This window comes from Paramisgurnus dabryanus, chromosome 1, assembly GCF_030506205.2.
Source record: "Paramisgurnus dabryanus chromosome 1, PD_genome_1.1, whole genome shotgun sequence".
Classification (NCBI taxonomy): Eukaryota; Metazoa; Chordata; class Actinopteri; order Cypriniformes; family Cobitidae; genus Paramisgurnus; species Paramisgurnus dabryanus.
Genome location: NC_133337.1, coordinates 39,554,214 through 39,576,735, shown reverse-complemented (window position 1 = coordinate 39,576,735; position 22,522 = coordinate 39,554,214). Strand labels below are relative to the sequence as shown.

The following is a 22,522-nucleotide window of genomic DNA, read 5'->3' as shown; positions in this document are numbered from 1 at the left end:
AATACTCTAACGCATTACTTTTTAAATTAATTAACTCCGTTACCGTTACCAAATGGTGCGTTGTTCCGTTACTTTTTTTAAATTCATTCATATTAATACATTTTGGCTGAAGTGTAGCCCACAGCCTAACCTGTTTACAGCAGCGACGCATTGTATGATTGGCGGATGCCACCAACGTAAACACGAAGAAGACGCACTGTGGGCGTGTTTTCGTTTATTCAAGTATGTGCGGCGGTCATGGCGAGTCAAGGCGAGAGCAAGACGAGTTTCTCCAAGTGGAAATATGCTCATTATTTCACTTTAGTTGAGCAGAAAGACAAAAACATTTTAGTCAAGTGTAAGCTGTGTCTTTCTGGATCGAAGGTCCTATCTACTGTGACAAACAGCAACTCCAATCTGTTGAAGCACCTCCATAAACTACATGCCTCGACGAAGCTAGAAGCTAACCCGGTGCCGGTGGACACATTAGAAGTGAGTGAAGCACCTGCAGCCAAACAACAGCGACTAGATTTTAACCGCACTGTTAGCCAAGGACAGATCAACAAAGCTATCGCACGTTATGTTGTTGAAAACATGCAGCCTGTCTCTACTGTGGAGTCACCGGCTTTCAGGCAGCTCGTTAGCATGATAACATGTTCAGGGGGTACACAGCAGCAAATGGGACGAAAAACTTTTTCCAACTACTTGGATAAAGAATATTCAAAAATGGAAAATGAGCTGAAAACAACATTTGAGGGGCTAGACTACATCGCGACCACTGCAGACATTTGGTCTGTCCACAACAAAAGCTTCCTAGGCATGACAGCCCACTGGATAAACACCGCTACTTTTAAACGTCAGAAAGCTGCGTTAGCCTGTAAAAGGATGAAAGGTAGACACACGTATGATGTCATCGCTGCTGAGATCGATCACATCCATTCATTATATGGACTGTCCACGAAAGTTACAGCTACGGTTACTGATAACGGTTCTAACTTTGTAAAAGCCTTCCAAATTTATCAGCCGGAATCGCTCTCTGACGACGATAATGAAGAGGATGAAGAGGTTACCTTCACAAATGTTGCAGACGTGCTTGACACATCCACAGAGGAGGGGATTGTTTTGCCACCACACCTGAGGTGTGCCTCTCACACGCTTAATTTAATTTCATGCTCTGATGTGGACAAGTGGCTGCTTTCCAATCCTGGGACTAAAGGAATATACAGAAGTGCTACAGCCAAGTGCACAGCACTGTGGAGTAAGGCTAGCCGGTCGACTTTGGCTTCAGAGTTAGTGGGTGATTTGGTTGGCAAAAAACTGCTTGTGCCATGCTCCACAAGGTGGAATTCAATTTATGATGCTGTGGCAAGAATAGTTGAAATACCCATGACTGACTTGAGCACCATCTCTAATCGTTTAGAGCTAAAATGTATTAGTGAGAGGGAGTTTCAGTTTTTGAGGGAATACTGTGCCATCATGAAGCCTCTCACAGTTGCTCTGGATATCCTGCAAGGAGAAGAAAACTGTTACTATGGCACCCTCCTGCCCACAATAGAAGTTTTGATGTCGAAGCTACTGGAGGTAAAAGAAGGCCTGATTATTGCAACTGGCCTACCTGATGCAATAGTTCAGGTAAGAAACATTCATCAATATTTAAAAGAAGTTTATAGATGTAAACATTAATATTTTAAGCTGAGAAAGCATCAATCTAGCCTAAGAAATGAAAAGAATGTAAAGTGCAAAAAAATATTTTTGATTCTATTCTCTCTTACACACACACACACACACACACACATACACACACACACACACACATTCTGGTTTCCATGTTTTGTGGGGACATTCATAGACGTAATGCATTTTATACCGTACAAACTGTATATTCTATTCCCCTTACCTGCCCCATTCCCTAACCCCAACCATCACAAAAACCTTTCTTGTACCTTAGATTTTCAATAAACATCATCTTGTTTGATTTATAAGCTTGTTTCCTCATGGAGACATCAAAATGTCCCCACAAGGTCACAAAAACACTGGTATTCCTATCTTTGTGGGGACAATTGGTCCCCACAACGTGATAATTACCAGGTACACACACACACACACACACACACACACACACACACACACACACACACACACACACACACACACACACACACACACACACACACACACACACACACACACACACACACACACACACACACACACACGTCTGCACCTACCCACTGGATTAAAAATAAACAGTAATAATACCATAATTCCTTTTTTGCAAAATAAATTTTTAGTTTTGTCCAATAAATTGCACATATATTTTCAGTTTCTTAATGTGTGTGTTTTTGAAATGTATAAAATGATTTTATAATTTATATCTACATGTATAGGTCAAAAATCACATAGTGATGTGATGTACAGCTTTCATAGAATGTACAAAGAGGAAATCTTTCACTCATTCTAATATCTGTGTCACTGTGTGTGTGTTTTTTGCAGGCAATCAAAACACGATTTGCATCTGTCTTGGAAAGCAACGATGCCATACTGGCAGCTGTTACGCTTCCTATGTTCAAACTGCGATGGTTGAGAGACCAAAGGAAGAAAGAGATGGTCAAAGGAATGCTGGCAGCAGAGTGTCACAAGCTCATCCCTCGCCCTGGCCCTGTTCAGCAAGCAGCCAAGATGCCAGTGTCTCCGACAACACCAGACTCAAGCTCCTTCAATGTGCAGGACTTTTTCTGTTTTGAGGAGGCTGATGATACCTTCAGCACTGTGGAAACTGAAGTAATGACTTACTTGAGAACAGCCGAAACAGGGATGGAGATTCTTAAACAATTTCCCACAATAAAGGAAATTTCTCTGAAGAAAAATGCAGCTACTCCATCCAGTGCACCCGTTGAAAGACTTTTCAACCTGGGAAGTCTGGTACTGTCTCCAAAGAGAAACAAGCTGTCTGACCAAAGGTTTGAGAGACTACTTCTTATGCGGTACAACCACTGGTTTGAAGGGTAAAACTCAACGTAAACATTCATTCAGGTCCTTGCTAGTAAGCACCTTTTGTTGATTCAAATAAATAAGCACACATTTGTTATTAAAAATATTTGTTGTTAAAAATAATGGTTAGTTTAGTAGGCACAGTGAAATTTCTGTTATGTCTGAGAACACTAATTTTATGCATTATAAAATGCATTATGTTGTATTGCTAGGAAAAATGCTGTTTTGTTTCTATGTTTTTTACATTGTTATAGACATATACAACAGCAGATTTTGCAATTTGAATACACACAGCTTACTTTACATAAGTTGGTGACATGCAACTCTTAATTTGTGGTTATGTTGAAAATTGATATGTTGTTTTTTATGCATATCATTTATGGTTTTCAATAATAGCAGTTTTTTAATGCTGAGTTTCTTCAAATTGATTCTGAATAATTCAGATTGATTTCATTTATTTATTTTAGTTTTGTGTTATGTTGTACATTGTTGATAGTTTTCATACATAAGCTGTGAAAGGAACATTTTTAAGGGCGGAACTGCTTTTATGATGCAAAAGCCACTTTAGTTTTTGATTCTGAATATATTATTCAGCTTGTTTTGTTATTTATTTTAGAAATCCTTGTGATATATTCAGTTTGTGCTGGTCTGACTTAAATAAAATAGTGTTTAAAAATTACTTTGTGTTTATGTCTGTTTTGTGTTTGTATAGACCATAACACATAAAAGGGCATTAATGGGGACATTAAAGAACGTTCTTTAAAAAAGTAACTAAAAAGTTACTTTTAACAGTAATGCATTACTTTTTGGTTTAAGTAATCAACAAAGTAATTGAGTTACTTTTTGAATGAAGTAACTAGTAACTGTAACTAGTTACTTTTTCTTAGTAACTAGCACAACACTGGTGATGAAAGTATTCTCTCTCTCTCTCTTGTAATGCAGATGAAGGGGTGGTATTATTATAATAAGATCCCCTTACTATGTCAAGCTGGAAGCGAAATCTGAATAACCTATTTTTTCACATGCCTGCAGAGAGAGGCTTCCCAAAACAAAGTTAAAGGGTTGCTATTCTTCATGTTTTCTAGGTTGGTAGAAGCACCGGAGACCCAATTATATCACTTAATCATGGAAAAAGTCAGATTTTCATGGAATGTTCCCTTTAACTCAGAGTCAACCTACTTAGAGTCTAACACAGTCTCACCCCATTTCGTCAATATTTGACGACACTTGACCATTCGTCATATGTTGACGTGAAGGGTATACCTTTCGCGTCATTTTTTGACGAACTGGGGACTTCAATACTATTACGTCCGTTGCATTCTCTTTCCTATTTTATTACCATTTGCGCGTCGGTTTAGGGTTAGATTACGCAAAATTAAACAGTGTACGCGAAATTAAACAGTGTACGCGAAATTAAACAGTTGTCACCTGGCGTTGGGGTTAGAAACAGTTGTCACCTGGCGTTGGGGTTAGAGTTAGGTTTGGGTAGGGATGTCATTATGTAAATCTAACCCTAAACCGACGCGCAAATGGTAATAAAATAGGAAAGAGAATGCAACGGACGTAATAGTATTGAAGTCCCCAGTTCGTCAAAAAATGACGCGAAAGGTATACCCTTGGTCAAGTGTCGTCAAATATTGACGAAATGGGGTGAGACTGGGTTGTAGAGTCAATCAAACTAACAAATTTCAGATGTTCTGTAACCGAAAACGGTTTCCTATCTCAGAGTAAGTTGGTTGAATCTCCTTACTAAAATGGGCCCCTGATGGCTTCACCATGTCAACAATTCGCTTGTCAACTGTTTATATTAGATATGCACTGGGAAAATAAAATTACCATTGAAGTGACATCCCTGTGGTCCATTATCTGTTCTGAAGGCCCATCTGCCTGTTACATTGACATTGGTGCTGTGTGTTAAGCCTGTGAAGTCAGTCTGGAGTGATCCAGTTATTGAGAAATAGTAGCTGGAGTTGACGGTGTCATAACCGGCCTAATGGTAAGAAAAAGATCAAGATGCCTACTTAGTCATTTAGTTACAGATAATACAATTAGATTAGATTTTCTTTTATTAGATTTTGTGCATACCTGTACATATCGCTGTGATGGAGAAATTCTACCATAGTTCATTAAAACAAATGAGAGATGGCCATTTGAAATCAAAACCACTTGGAATGATGTTTCCTGTAAGTATAAACAGTTTTTTGAATATTGAATAGTCATCGTTTTGCTATTTAAAATATTTTATTGGACAGAAGTGAACCAAGTTTCTTACAGTTCCTGAATATGATAAATATGCTACTCTGTCCCAAGTTGCAACAAAGACCCATGAAGCAGAAAAGCTCAGATCAGGGAAGTATTGATTTATGTCTTGTGTAGCTTGTGTCAGGACATCGCCAGAGGTGTACTGCTGATATGAGATCACACCGTTCTCACAATTATTAAGATCAGTCCAGAATGGAGCGATGATGTCTTTGCCACCATGACCTGGGAAGCTGTATGGGAAGTAGCTGTACCATGGTCCATCAAAAGTCAAGTGTCCATTGTTGTTGACCTAAAACAGATTTGGATTTATTATCACGTCAATTTTTTTTTAAAATCAGGTAACAGGACAATCCATTATTTAATATGTATCATTAATTTCTAATCATTCAAAATTAAACATAACCAAAATCTTTCATAAAGGTTAACTTACATAAATTTGGTTGTATGTGTGTCCAAAATATATAAACGGTTGCAGGAGGTAGATGACTGCAGAACTTCCATCATCACTGCATCCATTCTCTGTGTCTCCAACTCCAAATGGATAAAATGGGATTGGGCCTGAAATAATATTGAAGAGTAATAGATAATTAACCTGTAAAACTATCATATCATTTTTGTGTTTTGTGTATAGTGTATATGTACCAAAGTACATACAAGTATCGTATAAGAAACAAGTAATGGAAACACCAAATTTGGAATAAAAATGCCTTACTTCGCAAAAATGTTTCGTTTGAGGTGGTTTTTGACTTATGCTAAAAAGAGTAAATGCAAATAATGGAAGATGGAAACGCATTTGCTGAAAAAATCTGACATATCGAAAATTAAACCCATACACTTATGGAATGTTTTTTTGGTCTTTTTTAAATTAATTAAATTATAAAATAATTAATTAAATTATAAAATAAAAAAAAAATTGCAAAATATGTCCCAAATTTGAAAATTAAATGCTAAAATAAAAATTAAAACATTATTTCATTTTCATTTTTAACGCGATGAAGCATCATTCCGGCCAAATTAAAAAATTAAATTAAATTGATGATTTGATATTTCATTTTCAATATAATCTTGAGTCAAGACTGACAATATTAAAATAAAAAGGCAAGCTTGAAAAGGAATCTGTAAAAATTTTTTCTAAAAGGCTTTTTATTCATGCCCAAGCAATAATAGGGACAAAATTAAAATGTAAAGTTCAGTTTTAATTTTGTGTTCTGTTTAAATTATTTGTTTTCATTTTCTTTTTCGTTTTCATTTTCATTTTCATTTTCAACTTGTATGGAAATTCAATGTTAATCAATGGGTGGCGTTTACTTGCTTAAAAAAAAGGGGATTGGCTGAAGCAGCGTTGCCAACTCAGCGACTGTGTTGCTAAAATAGCGACTTTATTGCTACATCTAGCGACTTTTAGGCCCATTTAGACAAACTTAGCGAATGTTTAGATGAATCTTAGCTTTACATCTGTACAGATAGGCTACTGTGTCGCTTGTACTGGCCCAAGAGTGCCGGGTGGCGCTGTCCCGGTGAAATGTGCGTCTGGTGTCTCTGTGCATGGAGCTGGGCAGTGTAGGAGCTGACGCGTGGATGGGATTCGCGTACATTGTTTACATTTCAAAGGAGGAACAAACAATAAAAAGTGGCTTGTCCGCTGTTATATATGTGCATATTTTCACACATCTGGTCCGGTGAGGCGTCAGTTTAACGAGCTGATACACCGACCAGTCACTTACTTTTAAATGAACATTATCTGTTTATTTAGCCTATGTGTTGTCTGTACAAGTATCAGAATTTGCATCCTCTGTGAAATGCGAGTCTCTCGGAGTCTACTCTGTACACTGCACTGGACACAACATACAGTTCTTCTGACCATAGCTGAAGCGTGGAAGACGAGCTACGCACATAAGGGCTGTGACGATATCACAGTAATACTGCATCACTGCTGTAATAAGATGCAAGCTGCGCTGATGTCACGGCCGCAACCTTATAAAGCGTGTCATGCACAGGTGCTCTGATTTCTTGAACTGTACCAACTCACTCCCTGGTTTTAAACCCCTGCGCGAATAACAACATCTCTGCAAGGAAATTTCAGAGCCATGCCCATGAAAGTTCATGTGCAAGGAGTCCGAGCCACGCGCATATTAAGCTTTCTCATTCAAGGAGAAGCACTGTGCTGGTGATGATAATGATAGCATAATAATAATTTAAACCTATAATGGGCAAAAATGACAACTATCGTTATGAAGGCAGGTGCGTGTATACTGACAGCACAACTCGTTATTTGGTTGAATGCTGTGCTTATATCTGGAGCTACTGTAAGCGAATTTCTGAAAGCAATGATTGGAGTATCCATAAGTTTTGCACAGTTATTTACGTAATGATGCAATTGTCGATTTCGTTTTGTATCCACTTTGAGAAAATCTAATTAAACATACTAACAATAATAACATTAAATAATATTTATTTTCGATATCTTTTGAGTATAATATCAATTATGGAACAGTTTTTGTCATTGTTTGTAACCCATTTTTTGTACAATAAATTATTAAGAGTTTCAACATGTTTGGAGAAGTGTGTTTCTATTCACGGAGAGTTTACCGAAAATGAATGTCTAAAGAAATAGGAATCAGGTTTTGCACAACTCATCAGAAACAATCTTAAACTCTGCATGTTCTTTCTGCAGGTTTTCAGGTTGTTATTCTATGAAATGTATTGTATATAATGGGTTATAAACGATGACATAAAAGGTCTATAAATCATAGTATATTCAAAAGATATAAAAAACAAAAGTTAACATATAGAAAAACATATTATTTCACATTGTTATTGCTAATATAATTTGTTGTTTTAATAATATGGGGTGGGTTGTTGTGCTAACAGTCTAACCGCGTGATTCTGTTGCTTCTTCACCACGGTAAAATAAAATCCCGTACGGTCACAGCCCTACTCACAAATCAGCGTTACAAATGAGGACCACTTACAAATATGCCACAAAGGCTGAAGGTCTGCTCTGCCAGTGTGCCCGCTGCAAAAGTAAGTGACTGGTCACTGTATGTCCATTTTCATGAAATGCATACAAATAACACGCAGTGTGATTATAGTGCTATATATACGCCAATTTTGCGAGCATATGATACTCCAGTCCTTCACGGATTTTGGCATAATTATTTATTGCACGATAATCACACTGTGCTATGTGTATGCATTTGATAAGAATGGCTGACGCCTCACCGGATCAGATGTGTGAAAATACGCACATATATAACAGCGGACCAGCCACTTTTTATTGTTTGTTCCTCCTTTCAAATGTAAACAATGAACGCAAATCTCATCCACGCATCATCAGCTCCTACACTGCCCAGCTCCATGCACAGAGACACCAGACGCACATTTCACCGGGACAGCGCCACCCGGCACTCGTGGGCCAGTACAAGCGACACAGTAGCCTATCTGTACAGATGTAAAGCTAAGATTCATCTAAACATTCGCTAAGTTTGTCTAAATGGGCCTAAAAGTCGCTAGATGTAGCAATAAAGTCGCTATTTTAGCAACACAGTCGCTGAGTTGGCAACGCAGCGTTAGCCAATCCCCTTTTTTCAGCAAGTAAATAAACGCCACCCACTGATTAACATTAAATTTGCATACAAGTTGAAAATGAAAATGAAAACGAAAAAGAAAATGAAAACAAATAATTTAAAGAGAACATAAAATTAAAACTGAACTTTACATTTTAATTTTGTCCCTATTATTGCTTGGGTATGAATAAAAACCCTTTTAAAAATGTATTTACAGATTCCTTTTCAAGCTTGACTTTTTATTTTAATATTGTCAGTCTTGACTCAAGATTATATTGAAAATGAAATGTCAAATCATCAATTTAATTTTCTTTTTTAATTTGGCCGGAATGATGCTTCATCACGTTAAAAATGAAAATGAAATAATTTAATATAATGTTTTAATTTTTATTTTAGCATTTAATTTTCAAATCTAGGACATATTTTGCGATTTAATTAATTATTTTATAATTTAATTAATTATTTTATAATTTAATTAATTAATTTAAAAAAGACCAAAAAAACCTTCCATATACACTTTCCAGAATCTGCAAAAATTTAGGAAAATAATTTTACAAATTGATGTTTGTTTTTTGTTGTACACTGTTTTGAATAAACCATTTCACTTAACACTTATTAACATAAGTGACAAAATGTACATACAATATTAACTGAATTCACTATAATCCCAGTTGAAATGTTTGCAAATGCTTTATTATTTATACTGCACTGCGTTACTAGAACAATCAGTGACTTGATGACATGAATTACATTTATCTTTTGAAGTTGATCATGAGTCTCTTGTTTGATCTGTGATATTAAACTGTCTTCTCTTCAGAAAAATCTTCCAGGTTCTGCACAATCTTTAGTTTTCAACAAGAAACTCACGATCAACTAGTGAATCAAAAATCAGTAGTAAGAATCAGGTGTAGGCAAACCATTTTAGTTATTATTCTGTGTTGTGGACAGTTTGGGGTAAGTTCCTCAAAAAAAGAAATTAATTACTAGTTAAAAATTACATCTACAATCATATAATTAGATTACTGTACAAATTACTCCTTCCAAAAAATAAATTAATTACTTATTAATAATTACTTTCTAAATCCTATTTAGTAAATGACAAAGATAGTGTTAAAATGGCTTGAATAAATCATATTAAAGTACATAAATTATTCTGGTCACACTTTATAAGGACCAATTCTCACTTTTAACTCTTAAGTACTTTTGCCTCAATATACTCATAATTACTGCGTGTTAAGTTTAAGGTATAAATTGGGAAGGATTAATGATGTAAAATAAGGTTTTGCAGAATCTGTGTGTAATGGTTTTGTCTTGTGCTTTGTTGTTTTTGTTGTTGTTTGTTGATTTTGAAGCCATGTTTAGTTCTGGTCTTTTATTTTGTATTCTTGTCATGTCACACTTCACTTCCTGTTTGTTTCCTTTAAAACCTGGGCTGAATCCCAAACCGCCTACTTCCATACTATATAGTACGTAAAGTAGCGCTTTTTACATACTATATAGTATGGAAGTAGGCGGTTTGGGATTCAGCCCTGGGCTGCGTTCAGCCCAGACAAAACGTTGCACAACGTTTATTAAACAGAAACGGTGATGTGTTGAACACCCTGTTGTGATGACGCAAGAGTTGCAACTACGGTAGCTGAGAGGCCATCCTTTGTGTTCTTTTTTAAATGTTTCTAAAGCCTGATGAAATCGTTATAAATGTGTGTTTAATACTGTAAAATACCCTCGATGTTACAGTCACTGACCTTGCCGTCCAGAATGAAAGACAACATTCCAACTTGAACCCATTGAGCGAGCTGTCTCTTTACTACCGCGTGGTTTTATACATCTTGCCGCTGATTGGGCCGACATTTCTGACACACCCACCAAAAAAGAGAAAACGCTTCTAAAACCTGTTGCATTCCTTTGCACACCGTTTCCAGGAAACATGTCGTTCAACCCGGAAACCGTAGCAAAACGTTGCGCACCGGTGTGAGATTGAACGTGCCCCTGTTGTACTCATCATTGCATTGTGAAGCATTGTTTAGTGTACAGCTGCATTACCGAGAGTTTCATTGCCTTTCCTGTTCACGTTTGTTTATTGTTATGTTTTGACAGTGTATTTTGGATTACGCTTTTGAATTACCCCTTGGATGTGTTGGCCTGCGCTTTTGGGATTAAAAAAAAACCCCTCTGCATATGGATTCGTCTCTCTCTCACTTTGTGTAAGCAGCCCGAGTTACACCGGCTTTAAAGTCGCCATGAAATGAAAGTAGCGATTGTCAAATTTTCCCAGTAGAAACGTATATCCAAGTAAAACGGCCTATGAAATGAATAAAAGTAAGGGCTGGACGTGAATTTGTCCATTGAGAACTAATGGTTTGGGTCATGTTGCTAATCACTAAAATACCCCAATATTCCAAAACAAATGACAGTTTTTCCTTTTAACTTCATTTTTACATTAATATGTGCTTTTAAAGTATTAAATGGTAAATGGACTGCATTTATATAGCGCTTTTTAACAGACCTATGGCCATCCAAAGCGCTGTACATGTTGCCTCACATTCACCCATTCACTCACACATTCATACACCGACGGCGGTGTCAGCCATGCAAGGCGCCATCCAGCTCGTCGGGAGCAGCTGGGGTTAGGTGCCTTGCTCAAGGACACCTCGACACTTGGTCCAGTGGAGCCGGGGATCGAACCACCAACCTTCCGGTTTGTAGACAACCTACATGAACCACTGAGCCACTGTCGCCACCTAGTATTAGTAATCAGCCAATATATCAGTAATATATTTGCTAATAACCAACCAGTCAATTGTGAGAATTGTAAACTACATTAGATAGTTACCATTAATCTTATTAAATCACAAAAGTATTTAAAGTGAGAAGGATAAATATAAAACATGCATTTTAACATTAGACTTAAAATTTGGATTTTAAATCTATTATTGTGTTACATATAATTTTTCTACAGTCCATACACAGTATTTAGTTATAAATTAAATTAATTTAGTAATTATATCAGAAGTAACTGTAATTAAATAACTGGAGAAATAGGGGTAATCCCTAGTTTTTAAGGAAAAAATATTTAAATTACAGAGCCTAATAACTTAGTAACTAGTTACAACCAACACTGTTTTTTGTATAAATGACAATTTTCTTATTTATTATTTGGTGGAGTATAGTTCTGACTCTACACTGTAAAAAGTGTCTGTAGAAATTACAGTATTGGGTATTACTGGCAACTAGCTGCCAGTAACTTACTGTAGATTATACATTTATGTTATTTATTGACAACAGTTTGTTCAACGTTAAATGAACATGAAACATTTTCAGTCTTTATCTTCTACAGTAAGTTACTGGCAACTAGCTGCATAATTACAGCAATTTTTTACAGTAGTACTGCACAGATATTTTCTGAAGTCATCTAGAATACTTCTATTTAATAATCTTTATTTTTATTTTTATTCTGGTGTAGGAGCCATTTTTTGATGATTTCATTTCACATAATGATTTATTCTAATAATGTTTTCCTTATTGTTCTATTTTTGAGAACTTGTGCCCTCTACAGGTCAAAAGGACATTAAATAGGAAGGTGACAAGGTGGAGGTGTGGCTGACTGGGAGCACATAGCTTTTTGACCTTGCCACAGGAATGTTTTGAATGAACTGCTGCCCCTTTAAGCCTTAAAGCCATTCTCTTTATAATTTATTTAATAGATAAAGGATCTGTACTATTTGTTTTTGTTATAATAAAACCCACCTACTCTTTCACATTTACTCTTTTGGATTTTTCTTGGTTTATTGGAACAAGCAAGCGTCAAAGATTTCCCCAGTCAACATCAATGTGACAAAGAACAAACTCAAGACAAAATAGTCACTACATTAGTCAAAAAGCTAGCTTATGGATCTTGAAACCCGTGTGGATCATTTGGAATGAGTTCCGAAGCTACGCAAGGAATAAAGGAAAGGAACAAAGGAACAAAGGAAAGCCAAAGCAGCATGTGAAAGACGCCGAAGTTGCGGTAAGCCGCTGCTACTTTAAGTTGTTAAATCACAAGGAACGGACGATTAAGTAACCAAACATTGGATGAATTCGTTATATCTAAATATCATTTGAATTTAGAACTGTGTTTGAATCAAGTTTATAAGGATAAAATGGCTAAACAGGAAGTTTGAAAGCGTTGCTTTATTATTAATATGCATACGCTCCTTTGGATTTAAAACAACAATATAAAGGAAATAATATAATTTATGAAGATGTAAAGATAATACTCAGTGGATATTATTTGCGTTGGATTTGTGAACACATGGCTGACCAAACAGAAAAACCAGAGGAAACAGGGTTGCAAACTGAGGTAGAGGAGAATCTTACCGATATGGACAATGTTTGCGGTGAAACCGCGAGTGCTTTACGTAAGGTAAGAAAGATGAAGCTTGCGCTGCTTACACGCAAAATGAACTTTGTCAAAGACATGTTAAGGAATGAGGAATCAAATGTTAAAGAAGTTAACGAACATATGGATAAATATGGAGATTTATTGAATGATTTTGAAGCTAGACATGAGGAGTATCAGAACGCTTTGAGTGAGAAAGATCGCGGAGAAGATAATCACTTCTGGTATAAACCTAAAAAAGAAATAATTAGTAAATTCCTTCAAGAAGTAAACAATTGGTTATGCGCACACGGAAATGAGGATGAAGAATGTGAAATAAGTCCAGATGACAGTGTTTCTGCAACGCTCTCCAAGAAAGCAGAAGATAGGGGATCAAAAACTTCCGTAGCCTCCTCTGCTTTAGGACGTGCAGCAGCTGAAAAAGCTGCGTTAGAAATTAAATTAACGGCTCTTAAAAAGAAACACGAAATAGAGAATGAAGAGGCAGAATTGGCTAAAAGACAGGAAAATTTGAGGAAGCAAAAGGAAATGCTAGCCCTCAGAACTGAATTGGATGCTGCTAGCGCCAAACTCAATATATTGAGTAAGAGTAAGAGTAGTAGCAATGTCTCAGTGGGAGATGAAGCGAATGAACATTTTAAAAAATCATTCAAATTACAAAAAACAAAGGAACTTATAGGAAAGGAGAGTGAAGGGAGTGAAGCGAGTGAACCAAAGGAAGAAAAAGGTTATGCCCAAGGAATTCAAGATGCAAGTGTCAGACTTAAAACTCATGCTCTTCTGCCCCAGCCCTATTTTCTTCCATCGGTGAGGCCGACCTGGCCAGATCAGTCCCACCAAATGTACTCAGTCCAAGCAACGCAGCCGCGCACATATCATACACAACCACCACAAACAGGTATGATCTCTCATCAGTCACTGCCCTCTCAAATCAGTCAGCAACCTCAGCCTTTATCACCGCATCAGTCAAGACAAAGGCCGGCAGGAAAAACACCTATTGTTCCACTTGAACCCCTTGGAGGAGCACCACAAGATACTGCTCAGCTCTACAATATTCTGCAGAGGCAAAATGACATCACGGCGTCATTGATAAAGCAACAGGACAAATCATTTTTGCCACGAAAGGAGATGAAGGTATTTAATAATGACCCAATTGAATACAGATCATTTATCACGTCATTTGAGCACAACATTGAAAGCAAAGTTGAGCTTGCGAAGGATAAATTGTATTATTTGGAGCAATATACATCCGGTCAGTCTAGGGAGTTAGTTAAAACTTGTCTCTTCTTAAATCCCGATAGAGGCTTTGCAAAGGCCAAAGAACTGCTCCAGGAGCATTTTGGAAATGAATATCAAATATCCAGTGCATATATTAATAAGGCTTTGTCATGGAACCCAATTAGGGCAGAAGATTCCCGAAGTCTGAAATCCTATGCCTTGTATCTTAGGGGTTGTTTAAACGCCATGAAGGAGATTGCATATATGGATGAGTTAAATCTGGCGTCCAATCTGAAATTATTGGTCAGCAAATTGCCTTACAAATTAAAAGAGAGATGGCGAGTGGAAGTTTGCCAATTTCAAGAATCAACCAAGCGCAGGGCCACTTTCAAAACCTTAGTTGAATTCATTGAAAAGCAGGTTAAAATTTTGACGGATCCTGTCTTTGGTGATATACAAGATCCTGCTCAAAGAGCACATATTGTAAGGCCCAAACAGTCAATATCCGTGAAACCAAAATTCACTAACAAAAGCTTTACAGCCAACGCAACAACCGTTGATGTCAATACTTCTCTCAAACAGAGGAATAGTGCTTCAATAGTCCAACATAAGCCCTACTGTCTGTTTTGCTCAGGACTACATCTATTAGGAAGCTGCTCTTGGTTCAAAAGGAAACGTCATACTGACAAAATATCATTTTTGAAAGAAAGAGGCATTTGCTTTGCATGTCTTGTTACAGGCCATATAAGCAAGGACTGCACCCAGCAACACTCGTGCACTATTTGTGAGAGGCCACATCCTACGATACTGCACATAGGAAAAGTAGAGCAGAACAAAGGAGCTGAAACATCTATAGAACTGGATGTGGAACCAAAAAAGGTGAACACAGGACAAGTATCTCTGGAAGCATGCAGTCATACTGGGGCCGGTGAAGAACAGTGTCTAATGTCCATTGTGCCTGTGAAGGTAAAATTAAACAAAGGTAACACAGTAATACATACCTACGCATTTCTTGACCCTGGCAGTTCTGCCACATTTTGTACAGATAAGTTAATGCACCAACTAAATGTACAAGGAAAAAGAACCAACATTCTTCTGCGCACAATGGGCCAGGAACGAACTGTGTCTACCAATGTAATCACTGGACTTGAAGTAAGTGGACTTCACAACAATGTATTCCTAACTCTGCCTGAGACATACACGCAAACAAAGATTCCTGTGTCAAAAGGTAACATACCCAGCCAGAGCGCTCTGTCAAAGTGGCCTTACCTTAGAGACATTCAAATTTATACCATTGATGCAGATATTGATTTGCTGATAGGAACAAATGCACCCAAAGCTATGGAACCATGGCAGATTGTAAATAGTGAAGGAGACGGCCCATATGCTATGAGAACATTGCTTGGATGGATAGTGAATGGTCCGTTAGGAACAAAGGCTAACGACGTCATGCCCTCTCATTCAGTCAACCGCATATCTGTACACAATCTGCATGAGATGCTGATTGCCCAGTATAACATGGATTTCAGTGAAAGGTTGTCGGAAAGGTGAAGGAAATGTCCATTGAAGACAGGCGTTTTTTGAAAATAGCAGATGAGTCAGCCACAATTGTGAATGGACATTACAGTCTCAAGTTACCTTTTAGAAAGGACAATACTATGCTTCCCAATAACCGTTGTATTGCCGAGCAACGCTTGCAGAGCCTAAAAAGGAAATTCAATAGGAACCCGTCATTCAAATTAGGATATGTCACATTCATGACTGACATGATCAGTAGTGGATATGCAGAAAAAGTGCCAGAGGCACAGCCGAAGAGGGAGGGGAAGGTGTGGTATTTACCCCACCATGGAGTTTATCACCCAAAGAAAGGAAAGCTAAGAATAGTTTTTGATTGTGGTGCATCTCTCTGTGGAAAATCATTGAATGCAGAACTACTCAAAGGACCCGATTTAACCAATAGCCTTATAGATGTACTCAACAGATTTCGCCAGGAGCCAATAGGACTGATGGCGGACATCACAGCCATGTTCCATCAAGTGAAGGTCCCAATCAGTGATTCTGACTTCCTGAGGTTTCTGTGGTGGCCTGAAGGAGATGTGTCCCAACCCCCTGTGGAATACAGGATGACTGTCCATCTGTTTGGAGCAACATCATCGCCAAGCTGTGCGAGTTATGCGCTAAGGAGAACAGCAGAGGACAACAGAAAGCACTTCAGGCTCGAGGTAATTGATACAGTTCTGCATAACTTTTATGTAGATGACCTGTTGAAGTCTGTTCGCACTGTACAGGAGGCAGTGCAACTAATTGCTGATGTCAAATCCATGTGCCAAAGAGGAGGCTTTAATCTATCAAAGTGGGCCACGAACAGTAGAGAAGTATTGTCTCTCATTCCTGTGGAGGATAGAGCCAAAGAAATTATGGATCTCAATCTTGACAAGGACAAACTTCCAACTGAAAGGGCTTTAGGTCTGCAATGGTGCATTGAAACAGATAACTTTACCTTTAATGTTCAACTAAAATCACAACCACTTACAAGAAGAGGAATGTTGTCAATGGTCTGTTCAATCTACGATCCTCTTGGCTTCCTAACCCCCTTCACATTAACAGCTAAATTCTTGTTACAGAAGCTCTGTAAGCTAAATCTAGGCTGGGATGAAGAGGCACCCCTCATCATACGTGACCAATGGTTAAAATGGACAGCTGGTTTGAATCAAATCACAAACTTCAAAGTGCAACGGTGCTTCATGAGTAATGAATTCGGACCAATAAAGCATGCGCAGTTACACCACTTTGCTGATGCAAGTGACCAAGGCTATGGGACTGTAAGCTATGTGAGGCTTGTGAATGACAACAACAAAGTTCATGTCACTTTTGTTATGGCGAAAGGGCGTGTAGCTCCTCTCAAAGGAATAACAATTCCAAGACTGGAACTTGCCGCAACAGTCCTAGCTGTAAGAATGGACAAAATGCTGAGATCTGGCTTACAATTGCACTTAGACCATTCCATGTTCTGGACAGATAGTCAATCGGTACTAAAGTACATATCAAATGAACATACCAGATTCAAGACATTTGTGGCCAATCGAGTTGCGGAAATAAGAGATGCCACCAAGTTATCTCAGTGGAATTACATTGATTCAAATTCCAACCCCGCAGATAATGCAACAAGAGGGCAAAGCGCAGACAAATTCCTTAACAACAAGCGATGGCTCCATGGTCCAGACATTTTATGGAAAGAGAAAATGGAACAACAAATCCGGTGCTTCAAAGAAAACAATCCACTACCCCTGTATGACCCTGAAGTAAAAAGAACGTACACAGTGAGTGCAACCTGCCTAAAGGAAGAAAACCCAACACAGAGGCTAATAACTTATTTTTCTAACTGGACAAAACTCCTACTCGCAGTTGCATGGTACCTAAAACTCAAGGAAACTTTAAAATCACTGGTGCAAAAGAGAAAATTGAATGGAAGCAAAATACTCACAAGAAGCAGGATGAAGGACTTACCTGATTACACAGTGGGTGGACAGCAAATAAGTATCGAAGATCTGAAGAAAGCTGAAGTTGCCATTGTTCAATTTACCCAAGCACAATTCTTCCCAAATGAAATAAAAATGCTCACCTCAAAGACTCCTGAGTTAAAGAAGAAAAGTACCTTGTACAAACTGGACCCTCATGTAAAGGATGAGTTGATAAGAGTAGGAGGCAGATTGAGCAAAACAACCATAGGGGAAGAAAGAAAGTTTCCTGTCATAATACCAAAGAACTCGCATGTATCCACACTTATTTTAAGGCATGTGCACAAAACAACAGGACATGGGGGAAGAAGCCATATGTTGTCTGAACTCCGCAAAAAATATTGGATAATAAATGCTAATTCAGCTGCCAGGAAGATTCTGACCAAATGTGTTGTGTGCAGAAGATACAAAGCCAAAGTTGGAGAACAAAAGATGTCTGATCTACCTCAGGAAAGACTTCAACCTGACTCACCCCCTTTTACTAACACCGGGGTCGACTACTTTGGTCCTTTTCAAATTAAACGTGGAAGAGCACTAGTAAAAAGGTATGGCGTGCTATTCACTTGCATGACCAGCAGAGCTGTTCATATTGAAGTGGCCAGCTCCTTAGACACAAGCTCATGTATCAACGCTGTGAGGCGGTTCATTTGTAGGCGGGGACAAGTGAAACACTTACAGTCAGACAATGGAACCAACTTTGTTGGTGCAAAAAAGGAACTGCAAAAGGCTTTTGTGGCAGTAAACCAGGACAAAATACAGAAAACACTCAAAGAAAAGGGCATAAATTGGACGTTTAACCCACCAGGTGCATCCCATCACGGAGGCATATGGGAAAGGCTGATAAGATCCATCAGACAAGTTCTCTATTCTGTTCTTAAACAGCAAACTTTAGATGACGAGGGGCTCCAGACAATCTTGTGTGAAGTTGAGGCAATTTTAAACAGTCGCCCTATAACAACAGTCTCCACCGACCCTCAAGATTTACACCCGCTTACACCGAATGATCTCCTACTACTTAAAAACAAACCAACTCTTCCACCCGGTGTATTTGATAAGAACGAACAGTACACTAAACGCCGCTGGAGGCAGGTTCAATACTTAGCAAACCTCTTTTGGAGACGCTGGACACTGGAATACCTGCCGCTACTCCAAGAGCGTCAAAAGTGGAACATTAAAAGAAGGAACTTTCAGTGTGGAGATGTTGTATTGGTGGTGGATCCAACTTCCCCAAGAGGTTCTTGGATACTGGGCAGAATTATAGAAGTTTTCCCTGACCAAAAAGGACTTGTACGCTCTGTGAAACTCAAGACACAGAACAATATCTTAGAAAGGCCAATCACAAAGTTATGCTTGATGTTAGAAGGAGATGAAGACAAGATCTAAAGAAACCTGATGACAATGGTCTAGTATTCTTTTTTGTTTTTTATATCTCACATAAAAGTAAAATAATTTATTTAAGGCTCCTAGTTTGATTTAATTTAATAATTGTTTTGCTTACCAAAACAATTAGGGGCCGGTTGTGTAGGAGCCATTTTTTGATGATTTCATTTCACATAATGATTTATTCTAATAATGTTTTCCTTATTGTTCTATTTTTGAGAACTTGTGCCCTCTACAGGTCAAAAGGACATTAAATAGGAAGGTGACAAGGTGGAGGTGTGGCTGACTGGGAGCACATAGCTTTTTGACCTTGCCACAGGAATGTTTTGAATGAACTGCTGCCCCTTTAAGCCTTAAAGCCATTCTCTTTATAATTTATTTAATAGATAAAGGATCTGTACTATTTGTTTTTGTTATAATAAAACCCACCTACTCTTTCACATTTACTCTTTTGGATTTTTCTTGGTTTATTGGAACAAGCAAGCGTCAAAGATTTCCCCAGTCAACATCAATGTGACAAAGAACAAACTCAAGACAAAATAGTCACTACATCTGGTATAATTGTATTAGGTTAAGTGCAAGCAACACATTTACTATAAAAAAGGAGTTTCATGAAAATATGCCATAAGATGAAGATGAGAGCTCATAAATGAATACTTTACCTGTGGTTGTGATGGGTGAAGTGGTGGCTTGTGTGGTTGTTGTTGTTGTCTGTGTTGTTGTTGTTGTCTGTGTTGTTGTCATTGTCTGTGTTGTTGTCGTTGTGTTACTTGCTGTAAATGTGAGCATTTGTGCATATCAATCTGAATCATTTTCAAACAAACCCAGAAATGATACAAGAGACAATATGAGTAGATTCTCTACCTGCACAGTAAGCGGCACAATACAGTGGTTTGACAAACTCATAAACATAATAATGTCCTGGACAGGCTTTGACTTGTATGGGATGAGATTCATAATCACAGCAGCCGTTCCCTTCAGACATACAGACGTGTCGTCTGACCACTCCATCTTCCAGCTGTGGATGAGGATCTCTGAGGAACATTGGGTAATAAGTGCCACACATCCCCCAACTGACACATGATTCTGACATCTGAGCACTCTGACCATTGATGAAAAGTCTGTACCAGCCGTTCCAGTCAACATTATAATCACACGTGTAATAGTTATATACAGAATTATCAGTGGATCTCCAGGGTTCATCCAGACTGGTGTAGTTGTCACAAGGGTCGACACTTGGAGTACTGAAAACAACTATAAGAAAAACAATAATCCATTACTAAATGTTGATTATATTGGATAAAGATTAAAAAATCAAGTTTAATCAATAATTGACAAAGTCAGTCATGACTACTACTCAATGCTCTGTATTAACATTCACGTAAATATTTTACGTGAATTAATGATTTTGAGTAGAGACTAGTGATTGTCTAACGCATGCAATTAAGGTCCTGTTAATTTACCCTAAACTGTGTATTTTCACTTCATGCTAAAACTAAGAAGTTTAAAGACAACAGGTTTTTACACAAATTTCTCTGAATTTTAACTTTAAACTTAATATGTTTAAAGTACATAGAACACAAATCATGAACACGTAAAGTCTATTAGAATATTGAATGTACCTGCACAATATGTAGGGAGTGGGATCGCTACGTTTGGTCTGGTGAATTTATAGACATAATAATCTTCAGGACAAGCTTTGACTTGGATTGGGTTTGATGTGTAATGACTGCACTGATCATAATAAGAGCCGTGGACTTCACGAGTAACAACTCCATCTTCTACTCCAGGATGAGAACCAGCAAGCCACAGAGAACTGAAACCTCCACATGACATATAACTAACACACCAGTCAGGCATCTGAGCACTCGATCCATTGATGAAGAGTCGATACCAGCCGTCCCATTTTACACGAGTGTCATCTTGTCCATTTATATATCCATACCAATACCAGTAATCATGTGTGTCTCTCCAGTACTCATCCAGTATGTTGTAGTTTGAGCATGGATCACCTGAGATTAAAGCTAAGTTATATTTTAGTCAGGTATGTAACTTTATGAAAAGTCATTGTCATACACCAAAAAAGTTGATTTACATTATTATGCAAATTACAGAAGCTTTCACACTGACACTAAAACTAAAATTTAAATGTCAAAAATAACAAATATGAAAAACCATAATATAGCCTAATGTAATCTTGATTTATAAATTCTAATTGAAATCAAATAGAAATTCTTACTCAAATTATTACTCTACCAGGCCGTCAGGGCATCACTGATTTTGTGAAATTTACAGCACATTTAATAATTTAAGATTAAAAAAAAGTAAAACTTTTCCACAGTTGCAAACAAAGTTTAGAACAAACAACAAGAATCAAACATTATGCATACAGCTTTCGGTTTTTGGAAGAAGTAAAAATAAAAGAAAAAAACGATATAGTGTATGCCAGGGGTGTCCAATACGTCGATCGACCAGTCAATCGCAAAGGCAATGCCGGTAGATCGCACATAAGTTAGCGGTTACACTTTATTTTGATAGTCCACTTTAGACATTCTACTAACTATAAACAACTTTGCAACTTCATGTCAACTAACTTTCAATAATTTGCAACTATACGTCAACTAACTGTCATTAGAGTATTAGTAAACTGTAAGGGTTGGGGTTAGGGAAGAGGTTTGGGTTAGTGGAATAAGTTGACATGCACCTGCAAAGATACTTACACCCCATTCAGACAGCCAATGACAAGCAGTAGCAGAGCGACGCAATCTCATTCATTTCAATGGAAACTGGGCGACTTCCGGCGACACGAGCAAACGTGACCGTTGGCGACAGAATGTAGGCGCGATTAGCGACGGAGTCGCGCGACAAAAGTTGAGAAAAGTTTAACTTTATGCAAATTAGCAGCGAGTTTCACGAGCGACAACCAATGGGAGTGAAGTAAGTGGAGCACGATTTGTTGTTTACAACATGGGGTAACGTCACACGCAACCAGAAGTGGGAACGCCCACAAGCGACATCGAACACCAGCAGCAGGCGATGAGCAGCGATAACATCGCTGGCTGTCTGAATGCGGCGTTATAGACAGTTGAATGTCTGTTGAGATATCAACATAATAAAGTGTTAGTAGATATTAAGCAGACAGTCTACTAGTTCTCTAAAGATTGGTAGTTGATAAGTAGATGCAAAGTTACTTATAGTTAGTAAAATGTCTAAAGTGGACTATCGAA

General features: G+C 37.9%; 1 protein-coding gene across 1 annotated transcript in view; it reads right to left on the bottom strand.

The window, feature by feature from the left end:
* LOC135757685 (alpha-tectorin-like) overlaps nucleotides 1-22,522 on the bottom strand; it is a 74,072-nt gene that overhangs the window by 17,373 nt on the left and 34,177 nt on the right. The window contains exons 18-21 of the mRNA XM_073814173.1: nucleotides 19,958-20,068; nucleotides 5,663-5,790; nucleotides 5,294-5,521; nucleotides 4,807-4,960 (exon numbers count right to left, since the gene is read on the bottom strand). Coding sequence (XP_073670274.1) covers nucleotides 4,807-4,960; nucleotides 5,294-5,521; nucleotides 5,663-5,790; nucleotides 19,958-20,068 — 621 coding nt within the window. The remainder of the gene's footprint in view (nucleotides 1-4,806; nucleotides 4,961-5,293; nucleotides 5,522-5,662; nucleotides 5,791-19,957; nucleotides 20,069-22,522) is intronic.